Here is a 14,238-nt window from a genome sequence, read left to right as displayed (position 1 = left end):
AGGTCAGTTGCAGTGGAGTATGTAAAGGAGTTGGATTTCCGTTAGTGGGGAATGAGGTCAGAGAAGAACAGGGTTTCTTTGAGCTCTATGGAAGAGGGCAGAGAAGAGGAAGGAGCAATTTAAGAAGATTTAACAAAGTTGCTGGTAGAATATGAGGATTTATTTCAAGAACCCAAAGGGCTACATTCGAAGAGAGACCGGGATCATGCCATTACTCTTCAGCCAGGTAGTCAAGTACCTTGCTGCAATCTAGGTAACCCCACTACCAGAAATCTGAAATTGAAAATTTGATTGCTCAAATGTTAGAAAATGACATTATTACGCATAGCTTCAGTTCTTATTCCAATCCAATTATTCTAGTATGAAAGAAAGACAGAAGCTGGAGAGTTTGTGTAGATTATATGGCTTTAAATAAAATTGCAATCCTGATTGATTTTCCATACCCACAGTTGATGAATTGTTAGATGAGTTGGGAGGTTACATAGTGTTTACAAAGACTGCCTTTAGGACACATGAGGGGCTCTATGAATATCTAGAATGCCCTTTGGGTTAACAAACGCACCCTCTACTTTTTAGGCTCTGATGAATAAGATTTTAAGACCATTTTTGAGGAAATTTGTCTTTGTTTTCTTTGATGAGAAGACATACTGATATACAACAAGGGTCACGAGGAGCATTTAAGACACCTAAGGCTAGTTCTCGAAATGTTAAGGTAGAATCACTTGGTAGTTAATTAGAAGAAGTGTAATTTTGGCAAGGATCATGCAGGATAGTTGGGACATATCATATCTGCAAAAGGGGTTAGTGTTGACCCTAATAAAATAAAAGTTATGGTCAACTGGCCTATACCCAATATTATTAAAGGATCGGAGGTATCTAGGTCTAATAGGGTACTAAAGGAAATTTGTTAGGGACTATGGCAAAATAACCAAAACCCTTACTGATTTAGTGATAGAAGAGGGATTTAAATGGGATGAATCAATTGAGCAGGCCTTTAATATACTTAAATAGAAAATGAGCACAGTTCCCATTTTAGCATTGCCAGATTTCTCTTAGGTTTTTACTTCGGTAACTAATGCATCAGACAAAGGGATAGGAGCCGTATTAACTCAAGAAAACTTACCAATAGCTTACCTTAGTTAGGGTTTCTCACCTAGGGCCCTAGGAAAGTTGATATATGAGAAAGAACTAATGGCAAGTGTTCCCAATTCAGGAAATGGAGGGACTATTTAAAGGGACGCCATTTTATTGAGGGGGGAGGTTTTTACTATCAAGGTAGGCTGGTGTTACCTAGGAACTCAAGGTTTATTCCTTTACTACTCAAGGAAATCCATTATTCTTGAGTGGGGTGGCATTCTGGTTATTTTTCGTACATACAAAAGGCTAGTTGGGTTAGTGTATTGTGGAGGGATGAAGAAAGTGATTGGAGAGTATGTGGCTAGCTGTGAGATATGTCAACTGAATAAGTCCCAATCCTTATCCTCTGCTGGGCTCTTATAGCCCTTACCCACTCCCACTCCCACTAAGGTTTGTACTGATATTTTGATGAATTTCATTGGAGGATGACCAAGGCTGTGTTTTGACACTATATTTGTAGTAGTTGACGGTTCAGCAAAATATGCTCACTTTTTTCCCATTAAACACTCTTATACCGCCAAGGACATTGATGAGATCTTCATTATAGAAATAGTAAGACTTCGTGGCTTCCCATTATCTATTATATCAGTTCGAGATAAGACCTTTATATATGAGTTTCTGGTCAGAGGTTTTTAAGCACGTAGGTACCAAGCTTCACTATACTACAGCCTACCATCCACAAAGTAATGGTCAGACTGAAGTGGTTAATAGATGTTTAGAAGTGTACTTTAGGTGTTTTTGTGGCCCTAAACCCAAACATCAGCTTACAAGCTTCAATTACTTGATGATTGCCTTGTTCACCCAATATTTCATGTTTCTTTACTAATAAAAGCCGTCACCACTCAACCAAATGCCCAGCCATTACCCTTAGTACTGTCACAAGAGAGGGAATTGAAGGTACAACGGAAAGAGATTCTACAATGCAGGCACCCATTCGAGGGCACTTTGGAGGTTTTGATCAAATGGCAAAATTTACTTGACTTTGAAAACACTTGGGAAGAGTTCTCAGTTATCAATAGGCAATTTCCAGAATTTGACCTTGAGGAGAATGTCTTTAAAATTGGGGGAGTATTGATATGGATCAACCCATAAAAGTTTATAGAAGAGACAAGAGAAGGAAGCGGGCCCTAGTAGAAAAGAAACCCTAGCTATTGACTAATGGGTTGCTGACTCTGCAATTATGTTAGAGGTCAAAGTGATAGATCATAATAGAACAAAAAAAAAAAAGATAAATAGAGGGGAGGGGACAGAAAGAAGGCATGGAAGAATCTCATTGAGGAAGTATAGCTTTGGACAGGAGAGAGAGACTTGAATTTTCCTGTCATTATCATTGTATCTCAATTTGTTGTACTCTGTTTGTTAAGTGTAATAATAGCCTTTAAAGGGAGGTATGATTGAATTTCAAAAAGCTAGTAAACACAATAATGGCCCATTTATAGTTGATGTGGCACTTCCAAAATGATACAGGTTGTCTCACACAAGGGGTAATTAAGAATCTCTCGTTCATAATTCATTGATAATTCAAAAAGATGTTAAGAGCCTCAATAAGAGTTGGCACATTTGGTTAAACCTTCCACCCATACTAGCTGTGACTTAAGTTCGAATTATGAGCGCCTGCCTTGAAATCCTAATCTAAACTTTTAAATAAAAAAAATAAATCAAGAACTTTTATTACAAATGAAAGCAACTAAACAGAAAGAAAACACATAAAAAGACAATCTTTCCAATAATAACACCTTGTTTTACCTCTCACTTCTTACCAGGTACACACAGAATTATGCACATAACCTTCTTGCCTTTAAGACTAAGTTCACATAAATAAGATCTTTTAAGTGGTCAAGAAAATGAAAATAAGCATGCCTGCAAGTTCTATTGAAGAAAATAACACTGCAAACCCCCCAAAACCCTGCTGCAAATCCAACTCCCATTCCCATATAAAAGTCTGATGTATCAAAGAAATCTCCATCAGCATGTCCATCAAAAGCACTCCCCAATAACTCTTCCCTGCTTGTGCAATTATTTGTCACGGGAGGACCACAAAGTTCAGGATTACCAGTGTAGCTAAGTGCTTCAAAGCTCTGAAGTTGAGTGCTTGTGGGAATTCTGCCTGATAAGTTGTTATATGATAGATTCAAGAAACTGAGAAATGACACATCAGATAAGCTTTGAGGGATTTCACCTGAAATGTGGTTTAATGAGAGATCAAGGGATTCTAGCAGTTTCATGTTTCCCATGTCTTTTGGTATCTCTCCAGACAGAGAATTTCTAGACAAGTTCAAAAACCGCAATGCAGATAGCTTGGAAATTTCAAGGGGAATAGCTCCAGACAGATTATTACTTGAAAGGTCAATCATTCTTACCAGAATCAGATTGTCTCTATACTCTAACTCATCTCCTTTAGGAACTAAGACAAGACTTTCTCTATAGTTGTCATAGTTGAAGCCAAAGCCATATGAATACTTCAAAGGGTTGGCAAAGAAGTCATCTTCACCAGCCATTGTCTTCATGTTATCCAAACAATTTGGAATAGATCCTGACATGCTATTGTTGGCAAGATCCAGCACAATAAGGGAAGAAAGTTGACACATCTTTTGAGTAATACTTCCTTTCAACTGATTGGATCTTAGGCGAAGAACCATTAGATATTGCATTTCCCACATCCAAGCTGGTAATGTGCCAGAAAATTGGTTGTTACCTATGTCAATGAACTTCAACATAGAGCAATTTTGCAGAGATGAAGGAATATATCCAGAAAAGCCATTGTTGTCTAACAGCAAAGACTCAAGACCAGACAAGTACCCAATGGAGTTTGGAATTTCACCAGACAAATTGTTTCTACCCAAGTTCAAATGCATTAAAGCTTGCCAATGCACCCAACAGTGACTAAGATCACCAGATAAGACATTATTTGAAACATCAAGAACAGTTAACTTATTTGTAGCATTCATTCTTTCACATAAAAAGGGAGAGATTGGTCCAGAAATTGAGTTATTGGCAATATTCAGCACTTCAACATTTGCAGTCACACTTGGCAATCTACCCTTGAATAGATTAGAACTCAGATTTATGATGCTGGAATTCAAGAAGATGTTAGATAGGTCTCCACTTATCAGATTGTTAGACAGATCAAGGAATTCAATTTGCAAAGTCCAATTCCAAAACCATCTTGGAGCCAAGTCTGAAATACCTGCCTTGGACATTGTCAAGACCTTGAGGGAACTTTGCGTTTTAAGCCATGCTGGAAACTCAGGCCCTACACCACAGGAGCTTAGTAAAACATATTCAAGTTGAAAATGGGGGACCCAACTAGAGTTGACACTTAGGAACAAGTTTGTTGAAGACAATCGTAGTTCCTTTAATTTGGAAAGTTTTAAAAGATTTGTTTCTTTTATTGATCCTTCCAACAAATTAGATGAAAGGTCTAATGTCACTAAATTTGAGAGAAGCCCAAGAGTTAAAGGCATACCACCAGTAAGAGAATTACCTCCAAGATTTAATACCTGCAGGTTTTTGAGGAACCCAAAACTCTTGGGAATGGTCCCATTCAGTTGGTTGTGACCCAGATTTAAAGTCCTCAAGGATGATAAATTTGCAAATGATGAGGGAATTGGACATGTGATGGTATTATTACTGAGATCTAGAACTTCAAGATGCTTAAGCTGGCCTAATGAATCTGGAAGTTCCCCTCTGAGTTGGTTTCCCTGTAGGTCAAGAATTTTTATGTTCTGAAGGCTTGACATTATTTGAGGGATTTCTCCCTGTAGAAAATTACTCCTCAAATCAAGTTGGACAAGAGTTGTGCTGAGATTTGAGATCCATGAAGGAATTTCTTGATTGAGATTGTTATTTGAAAGATCAAGAACTTGGAGATATGTGAAGTTGGTTTTCCCTTTTGGTGGTCTTAAGTTACTAATTTGACAGTTCTCCAAGTGTAGTTCTGAAAGAGAAGGAAGTGCACTAAGTACTTGAAGCCAATCAACTTCTTTATGAAGGTCTACACCACTCAAATCAAGGTATTCTAAGGAAGAAAGCCTTGATATCCAATTAAGATTGTCTATCTGAATAGCATAATTGTATCCAATATTAAGGTGCTGCAGGTTTGAGAGATTTCTTAGCTGATGAGGGATTAGTCCCATGAACCCACTTAAGCTAAGGTCCAAGTATCTTAGGCCCTTCATTGAGCCAAGGAAGCTAGGTATTTGTGTATTGACAAAATAATTCAAACTCAAATCCAAACGAATCAAAGATTTTAGTTCCAACAAGGAAGAACTAAGCTCACCACTCAACTCCATGTAAGGAGAGTCCAGAGGTGTGCTAAGATTGAGTTCCACAACTCGACCCGTGATGTTGTTGCATTGAACTCCTAGCCATCTACAGCAATCCTGTTCATCAGACCATGATGAGAGCCTGTTTGAAGGGTCTGCTAATCCATGCTTGAAGCTGAGGAGTGCATTCCTTTCTTTCTCATTGCAAGTCATGTTAAGCCCTGCAACCTTGTATGCATTGAAGTGGAGAGTTATGACGATGGAAAAAATTAAGAGAAGAATTTGAGTTTCATATCGGATTGCCATGAGGAGAGGAAGCCGTTTAAGACTGGAGAAAAAGGTTCAATCCGCAGTTGGCTGGTGCACTAATGGTATTTAGTACTAGTGTCTATCGTAGTAGAGTTTGCATGTGAAAGTTTAGACCAATAATGTTGTTGTGTCTACAGTACGAGTCATTTTAGTAGAAAAAAAGGATTAACTAAAGGGCACTGATTGTTATGCACTTGTTTATTTTTTCGGTACTAGTTTATAGAAAACCATATAACGACACAATGTGAGGAATCTGTGCGCGCAAGGAATGTTATTAATGAGTCTAAACAAGACACAGTTTTTCCAATCTTAGACTGAAGTATTTTATACGTACCACAACACTCAACACTGACCTTTTTGGGGGCTATGAAACTATTCCTCAATGTTCCTATCCATGATGGTATGGCCCAGTTTCACAATTTTGAATTTTATGCCTTAGTTCTGGTCGTCTATTTTTGTCCCTTTATTTTGATGGAGATAAACCAATTTTTTTAAAATCTCCCGACCAAGTATGAAAAGAAACCACGTTTTATGCCAAGTCAGGACATTTGACGCAAGAACTTTTTAGTGTTTTGAAAATCTCACGTAATTCAAAATATTTCAGAAGAAAATGATTCAGTGGTTATGAAATTCTTGTGCACCATGGCAGCTATAAGGACCCTTACCAACCCATCAATGCAAGTAGTGTTTTCTGTGGTCCGTGAGAAACAAGATTTTGAATCCTACAAAGAGAATTCCATTCTTGGTTTGCAACTAATCTAATAATGCTGAGTTTTCTATTCACTTAACAAAATGATCATGAAAATCTTGATACCATAACGCCTACTTTATAGACCAATACCATCCTTCTAGTGATGCTCTTTTCACACAACTTTTCTCTGCTTGATAATTCAAAATTTTCTAATACTAATATGGTTGGTGTAGTAGAGGCAGAAAAATATAAACCATCATTTCTTTTCATTTTTATTTTCTGTAAACCATCATTTCTTATCCGTTCATGGTTAATAGTGCATCTAGAAGTTTTGACTTACGTACATTATTAAAGTTGGAAGTGGATTACCCGAAACTTTAGATTAGAATAATCAATTTCATGAAATTACCAGTGAACGCTTAATCATGAGAGGTTGATTAACATCAACTTTTCAATTTACTAGATCGTTTTAATTACTTACTAATAATCAACGTGTGAACTTCAAAATGCATCTACTTGCGAAAAAGGTTGTGCCTCTTAACAACTTGAGCTATCTCTAGACTTTCCATTTTGGCGTACTGCTTTCTCTCTACCACAATTGCAACTATTTCAACCCACTTTTTTGGTGAGTGGTGTGGAAGAGCCATGTAGACAAATGAAGTGCAAGCTCCACTTTCTCCATTCTTTGCAAGTTGTAAGAGGAATTGTGCATAATATGTAATGAAATAAAAGGCCACAAAGGATGCGCTTCCATAGTAAAGAATAATGAATAATTTAATTATACTTAACAGACTTGGCATCATGGCATTTTTCGTGGGTGTAGCCTATTGTACGCGTTTTCATCAGACTATCGTTGCCTTTGGGGAAGAACCAAATTCTTCAAAATTCACACTTATTCAAAAGCTCTGACTTAGAAAGTTTGACCCTGAGAAATAATATAACTCATTATTGGACAATTTCATTTTCAGAAAATTGAAATGTTTGACACCCAAGTAAACCAACATGTGTGCTTCAGTGGCTTCACATAGCATCCACATGGCTTTTAATAATTTCAAACATAAGAACTTACATTATTCAACTTACCACACTGCTCTATATAAATACTGTGCCTAAATATTTATCCATAGATTATAATCTATCTCCACTCATTCACTCATAACCATTGTAAATGGCTTCCAGGGCCCTGTACCCAAGAGCTAGTCTAAAACACATGCTAGTGCTAGCAATAGCATTGATGTTGATCAACCATGCAATGGGGGATTCCGCCCAAGAGAAACAAAAATGTGCAGAACAACTGACAAATATTGCAACATGTCTGCCATATGTGGGTGGCAATGCCAAAGCACCAACACCAGATTGTTGCAGTGGTCTCATACAAGCTATGAACAACAATAAGAAATGCATCTGCATTATTATCAAGGACAGGGATGACCCTGACCTTGGCTTAAAGATTAACTTTACACTTGCTCTTGGCCTTCCTTCTCTTTGCAAAGCTCCTGATAATTTGTCCCAGTGTCCATGTATGTTTTATCAACCTCATTTTTAGTTTGGATAATTTCATTTTCATTCTCTATTTTTTATGCAATGGTTAACAAGTCCTGTACTTAAATAACTTCACAATAACATGTTTTAAAGGGTAAAAGAAAATATATCTAAATCTACCAATTTTAGGGGAATGATCCTCGTACCTCATTAACATGATGCTTAACATCATGTGAAAAATGTTACTTATTCATTAACTAATCAATGGTCACAAATTGAAGTTGATTATTTATTTTTTTCGCTTTACCAGCTTTGTTATTAAAATTGTAACTGTTAACGAATGATTGAGATTTCTAGCATGGTTGATCATGCTAACGTGAGATATGATAGGAATTTCTGTTTGAAATGATTTGAGCAGCACTTCTGCACTTGGATCCTAAATCAGCTCAAGCTCAAGCTTTTAATCAACTTGGTCAGAATTCCAATGGTGACTCTATCAGTCCTTCTCCCAGTCCTTCTGGTAGTGATGCTTCCAACAACATTTTAATTTTTATTTTTTTTTTCACTTTGGCTTACTGGGAAGAACTCTGTTTCAGTACTGGTTGTTATTATTTTTGCATTTATTTATAATGTTTGTATTTTGTGTATTCAGCTGAAGGAAATGCCCAGAATGTGAAAAACCCGGGGACAGATGAAACAGCCACAGCAAAGAACGGTGCCTCTTACACGGAAAAGAGTGTGTTGGAAAGTTTGGTTGTTGAAGTTGCAGGGCTTCTTCTAATTTGGTTTTTTTGAGCTAAAACTTTGAAACTGCAAATATATTGTCCTTTTCATATCATGTTGAAATGTAAATCTCTGTTACTATTACATCCATAATGTGTAATGACCTCTGTCACACTCTGCTGTGTTCAGAAACTTTAAATGGTTTGTCGTTCTTTTTCTGTAGTTACTGGAGATTTATTTTCATGGCATATTTGCTTTCTTGTCTCACAAAAAAATATGTGCTTGTTTACATGGGCGTACTCTCCTATGTTTCTTTGGCCTCTAATAATTACTTGTCCGCTGCTTAGTAAATATAGATATTAAAATCTTGATATTTTTTGGTCTGAGCTATGAATCTTGCTTTCTGTTTATAAAAAAAATTCTTGCTTGTAATATTTCATTCTAGAATCGGTTTGCTAACATTGCATTATGATATTAAGCGTAGTTACAATCACATTGGTTTAATTAAAAATTCAAATAACTTTTTCTTTTTAAACAAATCCGAATTTAAAATACTCAATTGCGTGATCATAACCATATGACATTGCGAAATAAAATAAACTAAGCTTAACATCATAATCTTCTTTTATTAGACCACAAGTTGTTAAATATTTTCATCTCTTTTATTACTATATGAATTATATACTTCCTTTATAGTTCTCATCTCCTACTATGTTATAGATCTCTTTGTTAGCTTCGAGTGGGTTCAAGTTGCGCTCAAATCGAAGCTCTGTAGCTCGAGTTATGCCAGTTTTACTAAACTAAGTCTTTGCTGATTTTTCGGGTAGAGCGTTTTAGCACCCAACTGAGTGTTAAAACGCCCAAAGGTAGAGAATTTTGCCTTCTCCAGGTCTTCAGCGCGTTTTAGCGCTAAACTTGGGCGTTAAAACGCCCACTTGAGCATTTTAGCACCCATTTGGGCGTTAAAACGCCCAAGGGCAGTGAATTTTCCTCCATTTCACGAGCATAGCGCGTTTTAGCACCCATTTCAGTGCTAAAACGCTCTCCAGCTGGGCAAAACATGCCCTCCCCTGTTTTCATGTGACTTCATGGGAGATTTCCTCCCACTTTCACCATTCTCTTAACACCTAATAGACATTATACTACCACTTCAATATATTATCCTTAATTATGTTAAGACCCACATTTATCAAATGGCATCCATGCCCTTCCATCATATCTACAATAAGAATAATATTACACAATATACAAGTGTCTTTAATACATAACCATGGGACTTAGATACAAAACACTATGATCAACTCCTTGACTCCCTTCAACAAAAGAGACACCAAAAGAGATGAGCATAGGTTAAGTCCTCCAAAATAAAATATGATGTACACATATCAAATGGCTTTCAAATGTGAATCCTATACATGGTACTACTAAATGACATGTATAATCAAAATAATGCAACATCCTCATGCATCAATCTAGTCCAAGTATGGCCACTTGCCACCAGAGGCTCCTGCAGCATCTGTACATGAAAGGGGGTCCCCACAACACGGGGTGTGATATACAAATACATCTCAGTAAACTAGGGGTTCTTGGAGCATTTCTCCATCCCATAGTTCACTCACAGTATAACAGCAATAACCGTAAATAATGCATTAAACACATATCCATGCAGTGTGTAAAAACATCTCCAAGAGACATCACTTGAGCTCTCATGTTGTCCTATGGATACTTAGATGCAAAATAGTCCTACTGTCCAGCTAAACTACCAAGTATGAATTACGCATCGTCATTCAACATACAAAACATAGGGAAACACCATCCTATGCCACACCCAAAGCATACACATACGTCTAACAAAGAATTAAACTACTTTATTGCATTTACATACACTATCAACAATCACTACCCCTTCCGTGCTTGGTGGAACAACAAAGGGATTAACACCCAAGGTCCAAAGGCTTACCTCGTTGCCCCAATTCAACCTTTGTTCACCAACAAGTTTGCAACAAATCGAACTCTAAATTCTAGCTACAAATTTGCAAAATACACACCTACGCCAAGGTGTCACACAATCAATCAATACAAGTTAATGAATATTAACATATTCATCAACAAAACAATTTCACACCACCACTTGGCATGAACTTACCTATCCAAATGAGCTAATCAAACTCCATAGCTTGCTCCAATGTGTGCTCACTCAAAGTTGGTCCATTTGCCTCAATCCTAGCAACACAAGGACACAATCAATCATCTAACTCACTAATTGCTCAAAATGCTAGAACATCCATAATCCCAAGTATGAATTTTCTCATATTTTGAACAATAACCAAATGACTATCTAAACTCATTTCTACCGCTTATTTATCATCTACAACAACTTATACAAAGGGCTTAAGCTTAAATCAAACCCAAACTCATATCACTCACAAGAACACTTCATTATCTTCCTCCATCATACAAACTCCATGAAAACAAAGTTTAAGGAGTGGAAACTTACCACAAATGATTGCACAACCATGGAATGAGTGCTCCCTAAGTCCCCAAGAAGTGAAATGCTCCCAAACCCTTTCAATCTTCAAAAGGGGTGAAATTTTGGGAAGAGAAATCTCACACCACAATGCTCCCCACTCAAAATCAAGCTAGGATTAAGGATGAGAGGAAAATTCTAAGTGGTTTTAGCTTTTGAATCACTAAAAATGGTTGAGAAATGGAGTGGCTAGGGTTTCTCACTCTCCCTTTTTCTCTTTTTTTCTCTCAGGCTCGACAGTAGGAAGAAGAAGAAATGAAGCTTCTTTTCTATTCACTTAACTAGTTAAGTTTTCTTAAATGGGTAAAAGCTTGTCTATCTATTCACCTCAATTCATTACCAAATTTTAACCAATGGTCTAAAATATTTTTCTAGGAACATTTCTAATTTTACTTTTATATTTTGGGTACTTTTGCTTACACCCATTTTTATCCCATAATTTTCACTGACAACATTGTTTACCTCAAAAGTGACCCTAATTCATTTAATTAGGCATTATACTTAATTTTACTCACTAATACATGCTTAATTACTTAATTATATATAATTTACTAATTAATTAGGCTAGGGCTATTATAGTCACCACACCTTTGAGCGATTTTGTCCGCAAAATCAAGAATATACTTGTCCTTGAACTCAGGATATTGCCGAAGAAGCTCTTCCTCCCGCTCCCAAGTGGACTCTTCAGTTGTCCTAACTTCCCATTGGACTTTCACCATAGGAATTGATTTATTCCTCAGCCTCTTCTCATCTCTTTCGAGTATCTCCAGTGGTCCAACGGGAGTTTTCAAATTTTCCCAAATCTCAACATCATCAGGTCGAACCACATGAGAAGGATCAGTTATATACTTCCTTAGCCGAGAAACATGGAACAGATCATGTAAATTTGATAATTGAGGAGGCAACGCAAGCTGGTAGGCAACCGGTCCTACCCTACGTAGAATCTTATAGGGTCCAATAAATCTCGAACTCAGCTTCCTCACTCCAAGGGCTCGTCCAATACCCGTGACCGGTGACAACTTTAAAAATACATGATCTCCCTCCTAAAACTCTAGAGGCCGATGCTTGAGATCATAATAACTCTTTTGGCGATCTTGAGCCTTTTTCAGATGATCCCTAATCATTTTAATCTGCTCAGTGGTCTCCTGAACAAAATCCAATCTAAATCGCTCTGTGTCCCCAACCTCTAACTAGCAAGTAGGTGTCCTACACCGGCGACCATACAAGGCCTCGTAGGGAGCCACACCCAGACTAGCATAGAAACTATTATTATATGCAAACTCAATTAGCGGGAGATATCGATCCCATGCAGTACCCTGCTCCATCTGAATTGTCCTCAGCATATCTCCCAACGTCTAAATGGTCCTCTCAGTCTGACCATCTGTCTGTGGATGATAGGTAGTGCTCAGTCTCAACTGAGTGCCAAGAGCCTCCTGCAATGCTCCCCAAAAGCGAGAAGTAAACTTCGAGTCCCGATCGCTAACACTACTCTCAGGAACCCCATGAAGCATCACAATCTCCTTCACATAGAGCCTAGCCAATCTCTCAGCAGAGAAATCTACTCGTAGTGGCAAAAAATGTGCGAACTTTGTCAATCTATCCATAATTACCCATACAGAATCATAACTAGCCTGTGTTCGTGGTAAATCCATTACGAAATCCATGAAAATACTCTCTCATTTTCATTCAGGAACATCCAGAGGTTGCAATATACCAGAAGGCTTTTGATGCTCAATCTTGACCTTTTGACATACGAGACACTTAGAGACGAGTTCCGCAATATCTTTCTTCATACCAAACCATCAGAAATTAATCATTAGGTCCTGATACATCTTTGTAGCTCCTGGATGGACAGTGAACTCACCTTTATGGGCCTCTGTCATCACGTCCTCCGCCAACTGCCTAGGTACAACAATACGACCCTGATATAATAGTATACCCTGCTCATTGCAGAATACACCACTCTGACCTTTCAGTCGTTTAGCACTTTCATTTTGCAGTTGAGCTTCTTTAATTCTGGTCAGCATTTCATTTTCAATTCTTGTAATTGTGATGTCACAGATTCTTCCTGGAAAGACTTCGGATAATTTCATGTCTCTAAACCTCTCAATCACATTATAATCTCTCATCATCATGCTTGCTACGCTCACAAACTTCCGGCTCAATGCATCAACTACCACATTAACCTTGCCGGGATGATATTTCAATTCGAAGTCATAGTCCTTTAGGAACTCAGTCCACCGTCGTTGTCTCATATTCAACTCCTTTTGATCAAACAAGTACTTCAAACTCTTGTGGTCACTAAATACGACAAATTTCATTCCAAACAAGAAATGCCTCTAATGTTTCAATCCAGAAACTTCTGCAGCAAGCTCTAAGTCATGGGTCGAATAGTTTTCTTCATGCGATTTCAGTTGCCTTGATGCGTATGCCACTACTCGCTTATCTTACATCAGCACACATCCCAATCCCTTTTTAGAAACATCGTTGTATAATTCAAATTCACCTTCTGGATCAGGAAGTACTAACACCGGAGCAGTCGTTAATTTCTCCTTAAGATTCTGGAAACATTCCTCACATTCATGCGTCCAAATAAACGGAGTATCCTTCCGAGTCAAACGGGTCAATGGCATAACCATTGCAGAAAACTCTTTGATAAATATCTGGTAATAACCGGCCAAACCTAGAAAACTCCTTACTTCAATCACAGTCTTGGGTCTCCCACAATCAATAATTGCCTCTATCTTGCTAGGATCAACCGCCACTCCTTCAGCAGAAATGACGTGACCCAAGAATTGCACTTGAGAAAGCCAAAATTCGCATTTTGAAGGCTTTGCAAACAACTGTTTCTCTCTAAGAATTTGCAACACAGTTCTCAAGTGATCTGCATGCTCTTCCTTACTCTTAGAATATATCACGATGTCATCAATAAACACAATCATGAATTGATCCAGAAACAGCTTAAATATGCGATTCATATAATCTATAAACACCGTCGGAGCATTAGTGAGTCCAAATGGAATTACCTGGTACTCATAATGTCCATATCTAGATCGGAAGGCAGTCTTTGGAATATCTTCCTGCTTAATTCAGATCTGATGATA

The 14,238-nt window shown here is 37.6% G+C and overlaps 2 protein-coding genes across 2 annotated transcripts; one reads left to right on the top strand and one right to left on the bottom strand.

The window, feature by feature from the left end:
* Positions 1 to 2,912: 2,912 nt before the first annotated feature.
* Positions 2,913 to 5,708, bottom strand: LOC133286482 (receptor-like protein EIX2). The gene has a single exon (XM_061483899.1). It carries the CDS (start codon positions 5,706 to 5,708, stop codon positions 2,913 to 2,915), a length of 2,796 nt encoding a protein of 931 aa, XP_061339883.1.
* Positions 5,709 to 7,570: 1,862 nt separating this feature from the next.
* Positions 7,571 to 8,716, top strand: LOC133286480 (non-specific lipid transfer protein GPI-anchored 14-like). The gene is made up of 3 exons (XM_061483898.1): positions 7,571 to 7,922; positions 8,303 to 8,404; positions 8,537 to 8,716. The coding sequence occupies exons 1-3, from the start codon at positions 7,571 to 7,573 to the stop codon at positions 8,677 to 8,679; spliced, it is 597 nt and encodes a 198-aa protein (XP_061339882.1). The 3' UTR covers positions 8,680 to 8,716.
* Positions 8,717 to 14,238: the final 5,522 nt, after the last annotated feature.

This window comes from Gastrolobium bilobum, unplaced genomic scaffold (genome assembly GCF_033153095.1).
Source record: "Gastrolobium bilobum isolate Gb01-03AN ecotype WA unplaced genomic scaffold, APGP_CSIRO_Gbil_v1 utg57555, whole genome shotgun sequence".
Lineage (NCBI taxonomy): Eukaryota > Viridiplantae > Streptophyta > Magnoliopsida > Fabales > Fabaceae > Gastrolobium > Gastrolobium bilobum.
This window is presented reverse-complemented; position numbering and strand designations above follow the sequence as displayed.